We start from the raw sequence: 15946 nt of genomic DNA on the forward strand, positions 1-15946 counted from the left end.
TATTTTCAGCTTTTTTAACTTAACTATATGATTACCTAATTTTATTTTTTTAAAGCTTATTTGGTCTAATGATAAGTATTTTTCAGTACGTAATGTTTTCCTGAGCTTCTCTGAATGCCGTTTCAATGTAGTTTTGTATCACTGCACAGAAACCAAAATAAATTTCAAAAATTAAAGCTATAAAAACATTAAATTTATTAAAATGGCAATCAAATTGATAGAAATAAGGCCTAATACAAGTGAAAGGTCATTAAAAAAAAAAAAAAACTTCAGCCTTTGTTCACCTTTCCATCCAGTCCCCCCCGTATGTACCAATAAATGGGAACACCATCCCTGACCTTTGTACACTCGTTACATAGCTTTCCACATTCTGATCCTGACTGATTTCCAGCCCCACTCCTCCCCGCCAGGCAGCCCATGTTCTAGGTCTAGGAGGTGGCTGGGTTATTTGTCTTACAATCAGTTACCTCTGTGGTTGTCATCTGCTGTAACCTTGGCCTGGAACGTTCTTTCAGTCTGCTTCAACCCCCATGAACTCATCTTTCCAGTCCAGTGTTGTAACTGCTAACATCACCCTTTGCTGTGGATTTTTGGAAGATAAACTTTTGAGGCTCAGGTACTGAGCTCCATGAGGGTATCTTGGTGCTGACCCAGTGGAGACCCAATGTTACCGTGAAAATAAGGAAGACAAACCTAGGGCCTGGCTGCATGTGAATTGGATATTTCAATATATACTTCGCTAACGTCTTTACCCCCAACTCCCACAACCACATTGAGACTACCCTAGGTGTTTCCCCACCCTCTGAAAGAGCCACTGGAACCAACAAAAACGGGCTCTCTGGGGCCCTCTGAACCCACGGAACTACAACCAAAACCATGCCCAGGTTTTGACAAAAACCTCTCTAGGCACCCTTTTCCGACAGCAGTATGAAACTCCTTCGGTGCAGCAAGGAGAATGAAGGAAGAGAAGCCTCAGGACATCTGGCCCAATCTGCTTCAGCTGACCAAGACTACGGAGGGTTCTGTCCACCTGACCAAAAGAACATTCAGTTGGACTCTTCTGGGTTGGGAGGCGATGGGAGCGCAGTGTGCAAAGCACTGCTTGACCAAACAGGCTGCCCAAATCACTGGAACACCCCGGGCCTTTTACCAGGGATAGCAGTGTTAGCTCTGAGCAATCACCTGCCCAGCTGGAAGAGGTGCAACTTGAGAACTGTGATTGAAGAACTGTGACCTGTGTGTCAGACCTCTTCAGAAATCAAAAACAGATTAGAGTGCCTTATCTGAGGAAAGAACGAGTACAGGAAGACATTATGGCTAAGTCCAGGGCTGTGCCATAGCACGAGCCAAATTCCTCAGACTCCACTCTGGACTAATTCTTCTGAGCCTGGATCCTTGAGTTGAGATTCTTAAGGTCTAGGTACAAGTTCCGCTTCAGGATGGTGCTGCTGCACAGTAGGGCCCCTTGCAAGGCCCCCACCAACCCACAGGTGAAGACATCCTGGCCTAGGAGACAAGAGCACAGGCCCATGAGCATCTTCCCCAAGCGGGGGGACAGGGAGCAAAGGCTCTCCTGTTCATCCCTCCAAGCTAGGCCACCCACAGATGGCTTTACATTAGGACCAGGGTCCATAGCCTGCTGGGGTAGCCCATCCCCATGTGGAAGGCTGCAGGGGACAGTAGGATCTGCTGACAGAACAGAGTACTTTGGGTGACCGGGAGGCCCGGGGTTGTAGGCCCTAGAGAAATGGGGCAGTGTACCTGTCAAGTAGAGGTTGGGAATGGGGCTTTGGGCCCTCATGGAGGTCATCACATGAGGATGTAGGCGGTCCAGGTCATGGCTGGCCCCATAGCAGGCACCCCAGGGAGCAGCCAGATAGAACTGGTAGGTCAGCGGGGACCCTCCAATCACACTCTCCACCTGAGGAGACAAAAGGCAGCAGAGTGGGAGTGGGGCCTTGTGAGATCCTCGTTTCCTCCCTTTTCTGTTCTCCACAACTGAACTGTATGCCTGCATGGGTTCCCTGCCCTTCCCTGGAGCTTAGTTATTTCAGGGCTTTATTTCCCTCCCCAAAAGAAAGCAGAAATGGCACCGAGAGGTTTGTTGTCACTACCACATGGTCTGCCCACCTACCTTCCCCTCCAGCTGTGGGAACAGTCTCATGACAACCGACAGAGAGGCTTCAACAAAGGAGTTTTTGAGTGTCTCATAGTCGCTGTTCCGCTTTCCGTCTGCCTTCTCCTGCCACTCTTCAAACCACTCATAGCAGGTGGGCACCAGTACGATCATCGTGGACCGGTCTGGGGACACAGCTGGGGTTACTAATGCCAGGCCCCTTCCCTGCTCCGGCCCCCGTGCCACCCCCGACCGAAAGGCCCACCTGGGAACCGGTCCTCCCAAGTGGGATCCTTGGCTGAGGAGGAGGCAATGAAGAGGACGGGCAAGTGCTCTGCAGCCTTTTCCCTGGGCATCGAGACGTAGTGCTCCATCCTGAGGGCGAGGGCTGTGGCTGCCGCTGCCAGGCCTTGGCTCCTCACTGCCACTGCCCCAAGGACAGGCCAGCCCCCGGGACCCCCCACAGGGATGAAGCTGAGGCCCACTCCGTAACTGCTGCGGATTCTCCAGCGTCAGAGGAGGAGGCAAGAGCCCCGTGGGCTGTGGGCCCCAGCTGACACCCTCCCCACCCCCCCACATGCACACACACGCCTTACGCCTTGTCGAAGTCTGTGTCAAAATACACAAAGTAGTTGGTGGACTGCAGCCCCAAGTCCTCCTTGGTGCCTCGTAGGCCGATGAAAACACAGAAGGCGCTCAAGCCAGGCTGCACCATCTCCAGCTGCTGCCTCACACCTGCCGAAGTGGAGGTGAGGGCCGTGTGAACACAGCCGGCGGGGGGAGGCGCTCCCTGCCCTGGAAGAACTTGCTTTATCTGCAGCCTCACCCTCGGCGACCAGCCTAGCACCTGGCCATCTTCACAACTCTTGTTTGAACACTAAAATAACAGTGTTGACAGGGCCTGCTCTTCTCTGTCTTCTGCCTGGTAAGAACACACCCCCGGGCTCCCACTCCTCTGCCCACCCCCCACTTCTGCTCTAAACCCCCTTGAAGGCCCAGGAGGCCCAGCTTCTCTAAGCTGGCTCAGTGCCTGCAATCTTCCCTATTGGCTTTAAGTTATGAGCAGATTACTGGGCTCCACACTTTACAGACCATACATATGAACAGTAGTTTGTTATAAGCCTTGATTTCCATATTACATTGAATACAAGCCATCTAGGGGCACCTGGGTGACTCAGCTGGTTAAGCATCTGACTTCGGCTCAGGTCATGATCTCGCGGTTTGTGAGTTTCAGCCCCTTGTCGGGCACTGTGCTGACAGCTCAGAGCCTGGAGCCTGCTTTGGATTCTGTGTCTCCCTCTCTTTCTGCCCCTCTCCTGCGCGTGCGCTCGCTCTCTCGCTCTCTCTCTCTCTCTCTCTCTCTCTCTCCCTCTCTCCCTCCCTTAAAATAAGCATTAAAAAAAAGAAAATGTAGGGATGCCTGGCTAGCTCAGTTGAGTGTCTGACTTCGGCTCAGGTCATGATCTCACAGTTCGTGGGTTCAAGCCCCACGTCAGGCTCTGTGCTGACAGCTCAAGCCTGGAGCCTGCTTTGGATTCTGTGTCTCCTTCTCTCTGCCCCTCCCCTGCTCACACTCTGTCTCCCTCTGTCTCTGAAAAATAAAATAAATGTTAAAAACAATTTTTAAAAATACCACTCCTCCTGAAATAGGTGTTCAAATAGTAACTATAAAGGAACAACCAGATTCACCATTAAAACAACAACAAAATGAAGATTTCAAAATAAAAAAAGCATTAAAAAAGAATACAAGCCATCCAATGAGCAAATATACATAATTCCTAATGTGCTGAACAGGCTGAACAAGACTTCAAAATGGTAAGCAACGCAGATGAACAAATGCCAACACCGTTCCTGCCAGCTGGCATTTTAGGTTCAGGTAGGGGAGGAGGGAAGAGCACTGTGGAAGCAGGCAAGAGCCTCTGTGAGAGCCATCTGATGTCCCCTGGAGCTAAGCAGCTGGGCTCCCCCACCTCTCAACAAATGACCCCAGACCAGCCTTCTGGAAATGGCTCCCACAAAGTCTTACCTTTGTTCCCATTCCCAGGACCACCACCTGCCTGAGGGGTAACTGGGCCACTGGCTACTGTGCTTAATTTGTTAAACAAGCACTTGTTGAGGACCTAAAATGTGCTGGATCCTCTGCTAGGCTTTGGGGACACTACAAGGAATCAGATATGATGCCTGTCTCCTGGAAAAGAGGCTTTCCTGAAAGAAGCTGGCTTTCCTAATAGAGGCTACAAAGAGCTGAGTGCTATGTGTAGGGTGACCATAGGATTTATCATCCAAAACAGGCTTTTGAGAGTGAAAGGAGGCGGGATAGCAATTCCAGTAGGACCACAAGTAAGAGACTGACAGACCACTGGGCCATGGGGGCGCAATCAGGACAGAAGGGGAATGTGGGTTTCCACCGCCACAGGGAGGGATGGCGGGCTGCCCTGGGGCGGGGCCGTAGGAGCACCTTCTCACCCGGGTTCCAGCATCTGGGGCTAATCTCACTGCCGGCTCCCCCTCTCCAGGTGGGATGGGGGTGATCATGGAGAAAACGGGTGAAACCATCTAGGTCTCCAGAGGCCCTTAAGAACAGTAACTACCCCACCTAGCCCTTCCTTTCCCTTTTTCTCCAACTAGAAGGATGGGATCCAGGAACCACATACCTGGCAGAAAAATAGAACCTTGGGTCCCAAATAAGGCACACAATTATATCCAGGCTTTTTTCTCCATGCCAGCCTCAGCTTCCCTTATTGATACTGTCCGACGAGTCTTCCCCACTCAAACAACTTCCTCTCCAAACCATCCCCAGGAACCTCCTGAAGGCCCAGCAGTGGACTTAAGAAAAGTGCTCCTATTCACAGAGGCTCCCTCTGCCTGACCACCCCACCTCCACACGACTCCAGCCAGCACTGCCTGCTCCAAAGGCCACCAGACATCTGGTTCTCAACTCTGAGAGGTAGATAGACCTATGAGAACCCCCACCCCCAAAGCAGGTGGAAACAAAGGAGTCCCAGCACCTGGGGGTCTCCTGAGTTAAGCATCTTGGCTGCCACTGCCTGAAACGCTCTCAAACAGGGATTCATCTGAGGCAACATCCAACTGCTCCTCCTAAGGGGGCAAATGGTTTTTCAGCCAGGTGGGGCTTGTGCCATTAGATTAGATACACAAAAGCAGTAAACACTGTAACTAGAGAAGGGAGGGCAAGCTAAACTTGTAACTCCTGACAGGGCGCCCTGGGGAGGAGGCAGGCAGGGGGAGGGGCACTGGGACCCATCAGAGCCAGGGTTCAGGGGTCCTGGGAGGCAGGGAGGCAGGAAGTACCAAACGCAAAGTCTGCCAGCTGCCCTGCCACCGGCCAGTCTGCCATACCCCACACAGTGTGAGGGAGGACAGGCCTTCTCTGGCAACAGACGCCAGTTGACGCCCAGCTGAGTGAAGCTCCACATTTCTCAGTCCGGACGGGGCCAAGGACCCAGGCTTTCAAGTCAGAACCACCAGTGTTCTCATCTCAGCTTTGCTGCTTTCACCCGGGTGGCCTTGGGAAGTCACTTCACCCGTATGGGTCTCACTTCTCCTCCGGCCCCATAAACATCAGGATGATGACATCTGTCTCCCAGGTGGCGGTGAGGATCACGTGCCACGACAAAGGTAAAGCCTCTCACACAGACTTACCGAGGAAGGGCTCACCCACAGATATGCCTACTGCCCCTCACCCCCCAAAACCAGGCTTTTATTATGTTTGGACACAGCCTATTAGAAGAGAAGACTGCATTGAGGGTTATTTCTGTCCGGGCCCCAGATTTCAAGCACAAGCCCAGAGCTCAAGGGACAGAAGAAAGCCAGAAGGGTACTCCCGCAGCTTCAGCCCCAGCAAGTAGCTGGTTCTTGAAAGAGGCAGAAAAAAAAAAAAAAAAAAAAAATAGAACCTTGGGTCCCAAATAAAGCACACAACAATTATAGCAAGACTTTCTTCTCCATGCCGGCCTTAGCTTCCTTTACTGATGTCAGACCAGGCTTTCCCACTCAAAGTAAGTGAAGAATTCAGGGAAAAAAGTAGGATTCATACCACAAACCCAAGCAGCATTCCTTTAGGACGCTACCCACCATCATGAACTATTAGCTCTAAGATCTGGGGAAGCTGAAAACAGGCAACAGACTTGAAAGAGAAGAGGGCAAAGCGGGTGAGGTTATAGGGGATAAGGGGTAAATATGCCAAGGACGGAATGAGAGATAAGGACCGAGGGGTCTGTGGGGGTGATTCAATACAAAGAAAGCTGCTTCCCAACCCCTAAACACAGAGGTCTTGCTGGGAACAGATGCTAGAGATGGTGTGCTCGTGCTCACCTGTTCTGCTTAAGGACGGTCACAGGGCAGTCAAGAGGAGCAAGAACACCAGCCTGGCTGGGCAGGCCAGCCCCAGAGGGGGCACTGCTAGGAGCTTCGCAGAGCAAAGTAGCCCAGTCTTTTACCTGGCAGACAGCGGGCATTCTCTGGCAGTAGGTACTTGTAGGTATTGAAGAGTCCTGCGTTGGAGATCACGATGGGGCAATAGATGTTCACCAGCTCCTGACCCTTCTTCACAGTGACACCTGCAGGCACAAGAGCTTGGCTGAGGTTCTTTGCACTCCAGGTTTTACACAGATCTCTCCCAGCCTACACTTTATCTTCTTAGACCTGGGCATCCAGCCCAGCTATGGTCAGGCAGGCAGGCTCCAGGCAAAACTGCAAAGCAAGTGAAACATCCTCAAGCATTCTCTGCCTAACCCCACAGTCACTTGTGCACTTACCTTCCCTGGCTCTCTCCCCACGCCATGTGGGCACCCTTTTCTGTAGCCAAACCTCCACACTAACCGTGACAAAGCTCATGGGCTGAAGCCCTTCCACTGGAACCCCAGGCCCTTCTTCACTGCTGCCAGACTTCTATTGCCAAAATACTCTGAGACCCTCCAATGACACCGCAACCTCTGTAAGATAAACTCCAAAGTCTTGTACCAGCCTTCCAAGATCTGGTCCCTTCTGTGTCTCCAGCCTTGTCTCTGGCCACACGCACTAAACTATTAGGTGGCACCATATCAAACAGCTGCTATTCAACCACTTTGACCTATAAAAAACAGTAGCATCTTTGGGTTCAATCTACTTCCAGACGCCTAAAAATAGTCAGCTCTTTCATGCATCCGTGCCTTCGCACATTCTGTTCCCCCTGCCTGGAACATCCCAAAAGCTCGGGCTAGCTTCTTCTCACCTTTTATGACCTGCCTCAAGCACCTCTGCCCTCCTTCCTCCATCCTTAGTCTGTACCTCTGTATGACACCTTACATCTCAATGATCTTCCCTATGATTAGAAACTTCTTGAATTACAGATTTTCTTTATAGCCATCTCATCTTTTTATCTCCATCTTTTATCACCTAGCACCTGAAAAATACGAGTAATATTCTGAACTGAATTTAATTGAACTGATAACCCACCTTGCTTCAAGGACCTCTTCTGGCTGGAAGAGGAACTTGCTTGTGGACATCAGAGAAAAATCTCACACAACCAACCACCTCTCCCGTCTCACCCAGCAACTTCCTAGTCTCTTCTACAAATGTATTCTCAGAGATCGCTGATGACCTTTTCTCCCTTGATTTTTTTGTGCAGTGGGCCATCCACACACCTCCTCCTTGAAAGACTTCTCTGGTGAATTCACTGTCACACCAGCCCTCTTCTTTCAGGTCTCTCTCTGTCTCCTTCCCTGATGTTTCTTTAAGCACCCCCCATTTCATGGATGGCCTGTTCTGTTTACCAGAGTCCTTCCCTGCACACACCCTCTCCTCACAGAATTCATCCACGGTGGAATTCTGATGCTCTGGGCAGGTGGCAGTAAAGACCCGAGCCAGGGTAACGAGATTCTAGGCTCCACTCTGCCATTTACAGGTTGAGGGCAGAGCATCTCGCTGGCCTCCACAATGCCCTTTCAAGTGCCCAGGTTATTTATTCATCCCACCAATCACTAAACAAACATGTATGGAGCCTCTATTATGTGCTAAGATCTAGAGGCACAAAGACACAGCCCCCAGGGCGCCCGGATGGCTCAGTCAGTTAAGCATCTGGCTCTTGACTTTGGCTCAGGTCATGATCTCACAGTTTGTGGGTTTGAGCTCCACGTCAGGCTCTGTGCTGGTGGTGCACAGCCTGCTTGGGTTCTCTTCCTCTCCGTCTCTCTCTGCCCCTCCCCTATTGGTGTGCTCTGTCTCTCTCTCTCTCTCTCTCTCTCTCTCTCTCTCTCTCAAAATAAATAAACTTAAAAAAAAAAAAAAGACACAGCCCCTACATTCAAGGGGATCTTGGATTACTGGATCCCTATTTTTGCCTATGGAATAAATGATCAAATACTGGTCTTTGGGGACCATGCAATCCTTTATCCTTCCTGCGTCCTTTCTAATCGCTTTCCCTGAGCCCCTGCTCTGGGCAATTTTAGCCCTGAACTCCCCGTGAGGAGGTCGGTTTTTCTATACCTTGTGCTTGTTTCTCTCTGCACCCCACTTCTCTCCCACCCCAGCCCAGGAGCCATGAAGCACGATGCGGGGCTCTCACCACAGGCTTTCCCAGTGGAGTCCAGCAACACACTCTGCACAGTAGCGCTGGTCAGGACAGCGCCCCCGGCCCGCTGAATCACAGGGATGGTGTGGAAAGCGATCTCACTGGTACCCCCTCGGGGATAAAAGGCCCCTTCCATGTAGTGGTTCATCACCAGAGCGTGCATGGAGAAGGCACTGTGCCTGGGGGTCACACCTACAGAAGGAAGGAAGGGGCGATGAGGCAAGAGCAGGCGGCAGCAGCATTTAAAGAGGAAGACAGATTCCTGTCAAAAAGCACACAAGCCTCGGTCTGCCCACCCCAGCATCCAAATGATCCCCAGGGCTAAGGGCAGCCAGAGGGCCTATCTATTGCCATCCAAACACAGGGTACCTTACAGATCCGGGGGCCAGTGGGAATGTCCTCCCTCAAAGTGACATGCTGCTGAGACGAGGGAGGACACGGTTGGCTGAAAAGGAAAAGCATCCAGGGCATGGCGCAGGGAATGTGTGCCAGGGAGTCCAGCAGGTAGGTGGACAGACTTCTCACCCAAGAGCTCCAGAGGGCCTTGGGTTTATCCTGCTCCACTTCAGTCAGTCAGGCAGGTTCAGAAAGAAAGATTGAGAGCCAAGAGGGCAACACCTCCTCCTCCAGGAGCCGCCCAGGACTCCAGGCCAGTACCCACCGTAAGTGGGGAAGATGTAGCTGAGCACCGCCCGGAGCTCCGGGGAGGCCGGCAGCTGCCGCAGGACCTCATCCAGGCTCTGGGTGGAAGCACGAAGAAAGGCAGAGAAATGGGTGAGCGGCCCCCACTTGCTGAGGAGCTGAGCTATGCGCAACGGGAGGGTCTTCAACAAGATGGCCAGGACGACTCCGTGGGACACCGCCTGAGAAAAAAAATAAGCAGCGAGGAGCCACTGTAACGGAATCACCATTCCAATGGCCTGCGTACCAGCCCAGCACCGGGGCCCAGCAACATTTAGCCCTGGCCGAACTTGGATTTTGAAAAATCTGTACTCTGTGAATTTTTCCCATTCCACATTCAGATGAGTCCTTTTCTGCATTTCGGTTTCCTGCCCAAATTCCTTTCGAAAAATCCCATCTGGTCTCAGATGAAGTAAAAACGGGTGTGATCTGATCACACAGAAGCCAGCTTAGTCCAAAAGGAGAACACGGTTCCTGTCCTCCCCCCAACCCCTCCCGCCAGAGGCCAAAGTGAGAGTGGCTGCTGTCAAGTCCAGCCTCCAGAGAAAGGGCCCAGCGGGGCAGAGGCCAACTAGGGTAGGGCTAAGTTCAGGGCAGACTTGACCGGTCCTCCCTTTCTGCCTCGCCCACCGGTCACTGCACTAATGAAGGTCAGCCTTGTCGGGAATAAACGGGGGGTGGGGGTGGGGGGGTCCTCAGCACATCCATGTTACCTTAACCAGCTTTATATATTTGTCAATGGCAGCTTCCTCCTGGGGAAACTTCTCCTTGAGGCCCTGAATGTAAGCTTTCTTCCCACTGTACATGGGGAACTCTTTTCGGCCGTTGGGTCCTTCTAGTACCATGACGTCAAACGGAGAAGACAAGGCGACCCATTCCAGCTGCCCCTCAGTGATCTGGTCCAGGATAAGACGGCTACTCTTGCCCTCTTGCATGTGCCCGACATAATGGATTCCTGTTGGGAGACAGAAGAACAAGGTGTCATAGGGATAAGGGAGCCGATCCCTGGAACGGTAGATAAAAGAAGCGAAATGAAAGAGGTAGTCCTGCATGGCTGAGTCCGTGCCCGGAGAGTGCTACCCACAACTTTCTGTGGGGAGGTGCTGCAGCAGAAACCACCAGATCTCTACCCAGTTCAGCTCCCCGCGGTGATGGCTGTCAGACAAAGAAAGTGGTGCCCAGAGAGAAGCTGGGGCCTCCAGAACAACAGAAACGTCTAGTGTCATCCCACAGTGGCTGCTCCAAGCCTCCTAAAGATACAGCCATGTTCCCAACCCCTTCCCACACAAGCCTTACCTGTGTCAAATTCCAGGCCATTCTTTCCAAAAGTATGACAACAGCCTCCTGCCTTGGTATGTTGTTCCAGTACCAGCACTCGCTTGCCGGCTTTGGCTAGAATCGCAGCTGCAGCCAGGCCCCCAAAGCCACTGCCGATCACCACTGCATCCAGCTTCTTTGGCACTCGGCTGACTGAGAAAGCTGCAGCAGAGGGAAGAGTTGGAGGGTGAGCTTCTCAGGCAGGGGCAGCAAAAGAGCAAAGACACAGAAACCAGGAAGGCTCTGCTAGCTTATACAATGCAAGAAAACTCCAGTGCAGTTTGGCATGGAGCAACCGACTAAAATATCTCAAACATTGCACCTGGGAGATACTCAGGACCAGCCAGGCAGATTAAAGACAGTGATTTGGGGGGCGCCTGGGTGGCGCAGTCGGTTAAGCGTCCGACTTCAGCCAGGTCACGATCTCGCGGTCCGTGAGTTCGAGCCCCGCGTCGGGCTCTGGGCTGATGGCTCAGAGCCTGGAGCCTGTTTCCGATTCTGTGTCTCCCTCTCTCTGCCCCTCCCCCGTTCATACTCTGTCTCTCTCTGTCCCAAAAACAAATAAACGTGGAAAAAAAAAAATTAAAAAAAAAAAAAAGACAGTGATTTGGTCTTACTGGAGCCGATTTAACTAAAACCAATATGTACCTGGGGATTTTACCTACTTTAAAGAAAACAAACAAAACACAAACAGAAACAGAAAGCTGACAATAATAATACAGGCTGAGAAACTTAAGTGCAGATAGAGAGCTAGGGAAGAAAGAAACAAGGAAACGGGGGACACAGGAGAGTGCTGTGGGCAGACTGTGGCTCTTGGAATTGTCCATTCGTAAGTCGGTTATCTTTGAAAAATACAGGGTCTGTAGGCACCAGCGGAACAGCCTGGTCCTATGATGGTTCTTCAAGATCCTGAAGCAGAGGCTTGAGCAGGACAGAGCTGAGAAATCATTGCACCACCCTTTCATATCAGAGAAGTCTGGAGGCAGAATTAAGGAATCAGCACCTAAGCAAGATAAAAGGACAGCACATGGAGCCACGTGGGCACTTCAACACGTGATCTGTTCTTTAAAGATCATTCTTTTTTTTTTTTTTTCTCAACGTTTATTTATTTTTGGGACAGAGAGAGACAGAGCATGAACGGGGGAGGGGCAGAGAGAGAGGGAGACACAGAATCGGAAACAGGCTCCAGGCTCTGAGCCATCAGCCCAGAGCCCGACGCAGGGCTCGAACTCACGGACCGTGAGATCGTGACCTGGCTGAAGTCGGACGCTTAACCGACTGCGCCACCCAGGCGCCCCTAAAGATCATTCTTGAACTGAGATTTGGAATTTTTCCAAGCTGCAAGAGAACTTGGGAAACTTTTAACTTTTCAAACATTTTTAGAAAAACGTCTAGGGCGCCTGGGTAGCTCAGTCGGTTAAGTGTTCGACTTCAGCTCAGGTCATGATCTCGCAGTCGCTGAGTTCGAGCCCCGCGTCGGGCTCTGTGCTGACAGCTCAGAGCCTGGAGCCTGCTTCAGATTCTGTGTCTCCCTCTCTCTCTGCCCCTCCCCTGCTCACACTCTGTCTCTCTCTCTCTCAAAAATAAACATTAAAAAAAGAAAAAAAAAAAAGAAAAACGTCTAGTGAAAAACACATTTTTTTTTTTTTTTTTTTTAATTTTTTTTTTTCAACGTTTATTTATTTTTGGGACAGAGAGAGACAGAGCATGAATGGGGGAGGGGCAGAGAGAGAGGGAGACACAGAACTGGAAACAGGCTCCAGACTCTGAGCCATCAGCCCAGAGCCCGACGTGGGGCTCGAACTCACGGATCGCGAGATCGTGACCTGGCTGAAGTCGGATGCTTAACCGACTGCGCCACCCAGGCGCCCCTAAAGATCATTCTTGAACTGAGATTTGGAATTTTTCCAAGCTGCAAGAGAACTTGGGAAACTTTTAACTTTTCAAACATTTTTAGAAAAACGTCTAGGGCGCCTGGGTAGCTCAGTCGGTTAAGTGTTCGACTTCAGCTCAGGTCATGATCTCGCAGTCGCTGAGTTCGAGCCCCGCGTCGGGCTCTGTGCTGACAGCTCAGAGCCTGGAGCCTGCTTCAGATTCTGTGTCTCCCTCTCTCTCTGCCCCTCCCCTGCTCACACTCTGTCTCTCTCTCTCTCAAAAATAAACATTAAAAAAAGAAAAAAAAAAAAGAAAAACGTCTAGTGAAAAACACATTTTATATCACAATTCAAAATATAAATAAGTATATAATCTAAATAACGGGAGTTGAAGTTTCACAATAACTGAAATAGAAGTATTACAGAACTATGTATGATGATTCTGATATTTTCTGTTCTACTACATTTTGAAATACAACCTACTAAATCCAGTTCATGATTCACTAATAGATCACACAACCTGGCTGGAAAAAGTTACATCAGTCATCTCATTTTTTAAAAATTTTTTTTAATGTTTATTCATTTTTTGATAGAGAGAGTGTGGGTGGGAGAGGGGCAGAGAGAGAGGGAGACACAGAATCTGAAGCAGGCTCCAGGCTCTGAACTGACAGCACAGAGCCCGACGTGGGGCTTGAACTCACGGACCGTGAGATCATGACCTGAGCTGAAGTCAGACGCTCAACCAACTGAGCCATCCAGGTGCCCCAGTCATCTCACTTCTAGACCAACCCGAGAGAAGTGGAGTTTGCTAATAATGGCTATGCAGTAAATTAATGACAGAATCCAAGTTAAAACCCTCATCTCAGAAGTTCAGACTAACAGTCTTTCCACTTAAAACAGTATTGTCTCCGCCTGTGTCACAAGATGTGTCACAAGAATTCTAAAATTTACAAGTGGGAGGGATCTTGGAGATCAAAGAGGAGATCTAACTTTTTTTTCTTAAAGCAGCACAACCCTTTCTTTAAACCTTATGAGGAACCCCAAAGTATGTTCTAAAGATGATAGTGGAGATACTCTGGTTGACCAAAGAGCAGCTCTCAGCCTGAGGCACCCTGTTGAGCCTCTCCCAAAGTTTTAGAACCAACCATAAGAGTTGGGACGAGGCATAGCCACTCAAATCACTTGATGGGCGAAATACAATTTCCCACACGGGTTGGAAGAGATGTGCAGCTCCTCCATGCCCTTGAACCATGGGGGAGAGTAAGGGGAAAAGTTAAGGTCTTATAACCAAGTGGGGGAAAGGTCTCTTCTTGTCTATCCTGCGGGTCGTGGACCTGTTCCTGGCTATGCCATTGGTGAGGGAGCATGAGGCAGGCTGAGGGGCAAAACACAATCTAGTACCCCCCCACACACACACACACACCCAACTCCAGGTGGGATCTGTGTGATAATCCTCGGACACTCCTGGCTACCCAAGAACAAAGGAAAAGGGTTTAAGTGCTTGCCATGGTGATGTAGGAAACTAAGGCAAATGAAAAATTAAATTCCCTTACTGCCTACAGCCCATTGACGAGTCCTTGAAATTGGTAGAGTGACCTCCCTGTTGGAGCTTAGCTGTTTCAATGATGGCACTTTGCTAGGGGCAAAAGAGAATCTGAGCTTAGCATTGTCACAACCTTGAGGACCCATCTTGTAAGTCTACTTCCTTTATCTCAATTACCCCAAAATATATGTTGGCAATCATACTCCAAGTGTATGGCCTCCCAATATACATCTATGTATAGATGTAACAGAACCTCTCATGACTGAGGTTCTGTTAAACCGTATTTGGTGTTTCCCTAGCAACAGCTCGCCCCTCAAGGTCCTGTAAATCTTGCTTCCAAAATACCTTAGCGACTTACTCTATCCCTGACCCCCTCCCAACCTGAGGGTATATAATGAGTTAACTGTCACAACCTCAGTGCAGCTCTTCCTGCCCATGGGTCCTGTCCCTGTGCTTTAATAAAATCACCTTTTTGCACCAAGAATTTTTTCTTGGCCCCAGGCTCAGGACCACCCCACCATCACCCCCAAAACTTCATGGCCATGACCTCAGAAAGCGGAGGACAGGACCCCCGCCCGTGGGGCCACTATGGCCTGGGGGCCTGCTTGGGCAAAGTCTGTCAGCCGTAGGAGACACGAAAGCGGGGCGCCTCCACTTTCAAGGAAGCCCTCCCAGCACTTTACATATGGGGAAACTGAGGCCCAGGTGGGCAGCGGATCGCCGTGTTGGAATCGGAACGCAAACCTGAGAGGCCGCCCAAGTACAGCCTTGGAGCCCTTCTCGCTGACCTTGCTTGAGAACCTTTTTCCTGGCCTCTTTGTCGGTCACCAGCGGCGCGGAGGGCCGCCTGACGTCCTCGGAGAAGGGGTTCGGGGAGCTGCCTGCGAACGGCCGCAGGTACCCTTTGCAGAGGACCGCCAACAGCGGCACAACCAGCAGCAGCAGCAGCAGCGAAAGCCACATAGCGCCGGCGGCGCCCAAGGACGGGGTCCGCAGACACGACCCCCAGCCTGTACTGCTGTGCCTCCGCCGCGCGTATTTATCCTTCCCGGCCAGGAGGCGGGGGCAACATCGACCTTTGATCAGCCAGAACCTTTCCGGCCTGGAGCCAGGAGTCCGGCGTGGACTGGCCCTCCGGGCAGCTCGTACTCCTGCAGCGCCAAGTTTCCCAGGCTGCCGGGAGGCGGGGCGCTCCGGGCCCGGAGGCTGAGCCGGGACGCCGTGCGCACGCGCGGGGAGGGGCGGCCGGGGCTGACGGAGACTGGGAAGGCCCGGGAGCCTTGGCCGCGGCCCGCGATCCCCCAACTCTGCGGAGGACGCGGGGAGTGGAGATGGTCGTCCCGGACCTAGACCAGCCTGGGAGCTGCAGGCCCGAGAGAGAATCCCGCCCGGGACCCAGGATGCCTGGGTTCTGGTCCGCGCTCTGCCGAGGGCTCGCTGAATGACCCGAGGCAAGTTGCTTACCTGTTTTCAGTACCTAGTGGCGGGGAGGTTTCCGTCCGGAATCCACACAGCCCCAGTCTGGCGGGGTTTCTTGATGGAGTGAGATTCCTGTTGAGATCGCGAGACGCAGCCGGCGAGCACCCAGCCCTGTGCCCCCACCCCATCCCCATCCCGCGATGGCCAATCGTTCAGCCCTCGACCGCGGCGGCCCTGTGGATGGCGTTGCCTGCGGCGGGGGCCTGGAGGCGCCCCCAAGCCGCAGGTTGGGGCCCCACGGCACCTACCCTCCTTCCGTGGGGTAGTGAGGGTCGGGGAGCTGCCAGCGACAAGCCTGATGAAAGGATTAAAGAAGGACTGTCAGACCTACGTGGTCATTTGTATTTAACGTATGGACCCAGTTA

General features: G+C 51.7%; 1 protein-coding gene across 1 annotated transcript; it reads right to left on the bottom strand.

Annotated features, from left to right (window-relative positions):
* Positions 1-171: 171 nt before the first annotated feature.
* RETSAT (retinol saturase) lies at positions 172-15260 on the bottom strand. Its single transcript, XM_047067589.1, has 11 exons — positions 14891-15260; positions 10665-10847; positions 10082-10323; positions 9349-9550; positions 8682-8879; positions 6577-6696; positions 2713-2851; positions 2382-2491; positions 2135-2301; positions 1762-1921; positions 172-1506 (listed from the first exon to the last, which is right to left on the bottom strand). The coding sequence occupies exons 1-11, from the start codon at positions 15063-15065 to the stop codon at positions 1373-1375; spliced, it is 1830 nt and encodes a 609-aa protein (XP_046923545.1). The 5' UTR covers positions 15066-15260; the 3' UTR covers positions 172-1372.
* Between the last annotated feature and the right edge of the window lie 686 nt (positions 15261-15946).

Source organism: Lynx rufus, unplaced genomic scaffold (genome assembly GCF_022079265.1).
Source record: "Lynx rufus isolate CCGP_SWC_20201006 ecotype Redwood Valley unplaced genomic scaffold, mLynRuf1.p SCAF_8, whole genome shotgun sequence".
NCBI classification, from domain to species: domain Eukaryota; kingdom Metazoa; phylum Chordata; class Mammalia; order Carnivora; family Felidae; genus Lynx; species Lynx rufus.

What these genes read in the sequence shown, in the direction of transcription:
- RETSAT (XM_047067589.1), bottom strand. Translation starts at nt 15,065, where the DNA reads ATGTGGCTTTCGCTGCTGCTGCTGCTGCTGGTTGTGCCGCTGTTGGCG. An exon ending in GAAAAAGGTTCTCAAGCAAG is followed by an intron (nt 10,848 to 14,890) that starts GTCAGCGAGAAG and finishes CCTCTGCTGCAG; the next exon opens with CTTTCTCAGTCAGCCGAGTG. An exon ending in CTACATCTTCCCCACTTACG is followed by an intron (nt 8,880 to 9,348) that starts GTGGGTACTGGC and finishes TTCCTTCTGTAG; the next exon opens with GTGTGACCCCCAGGCACAGT.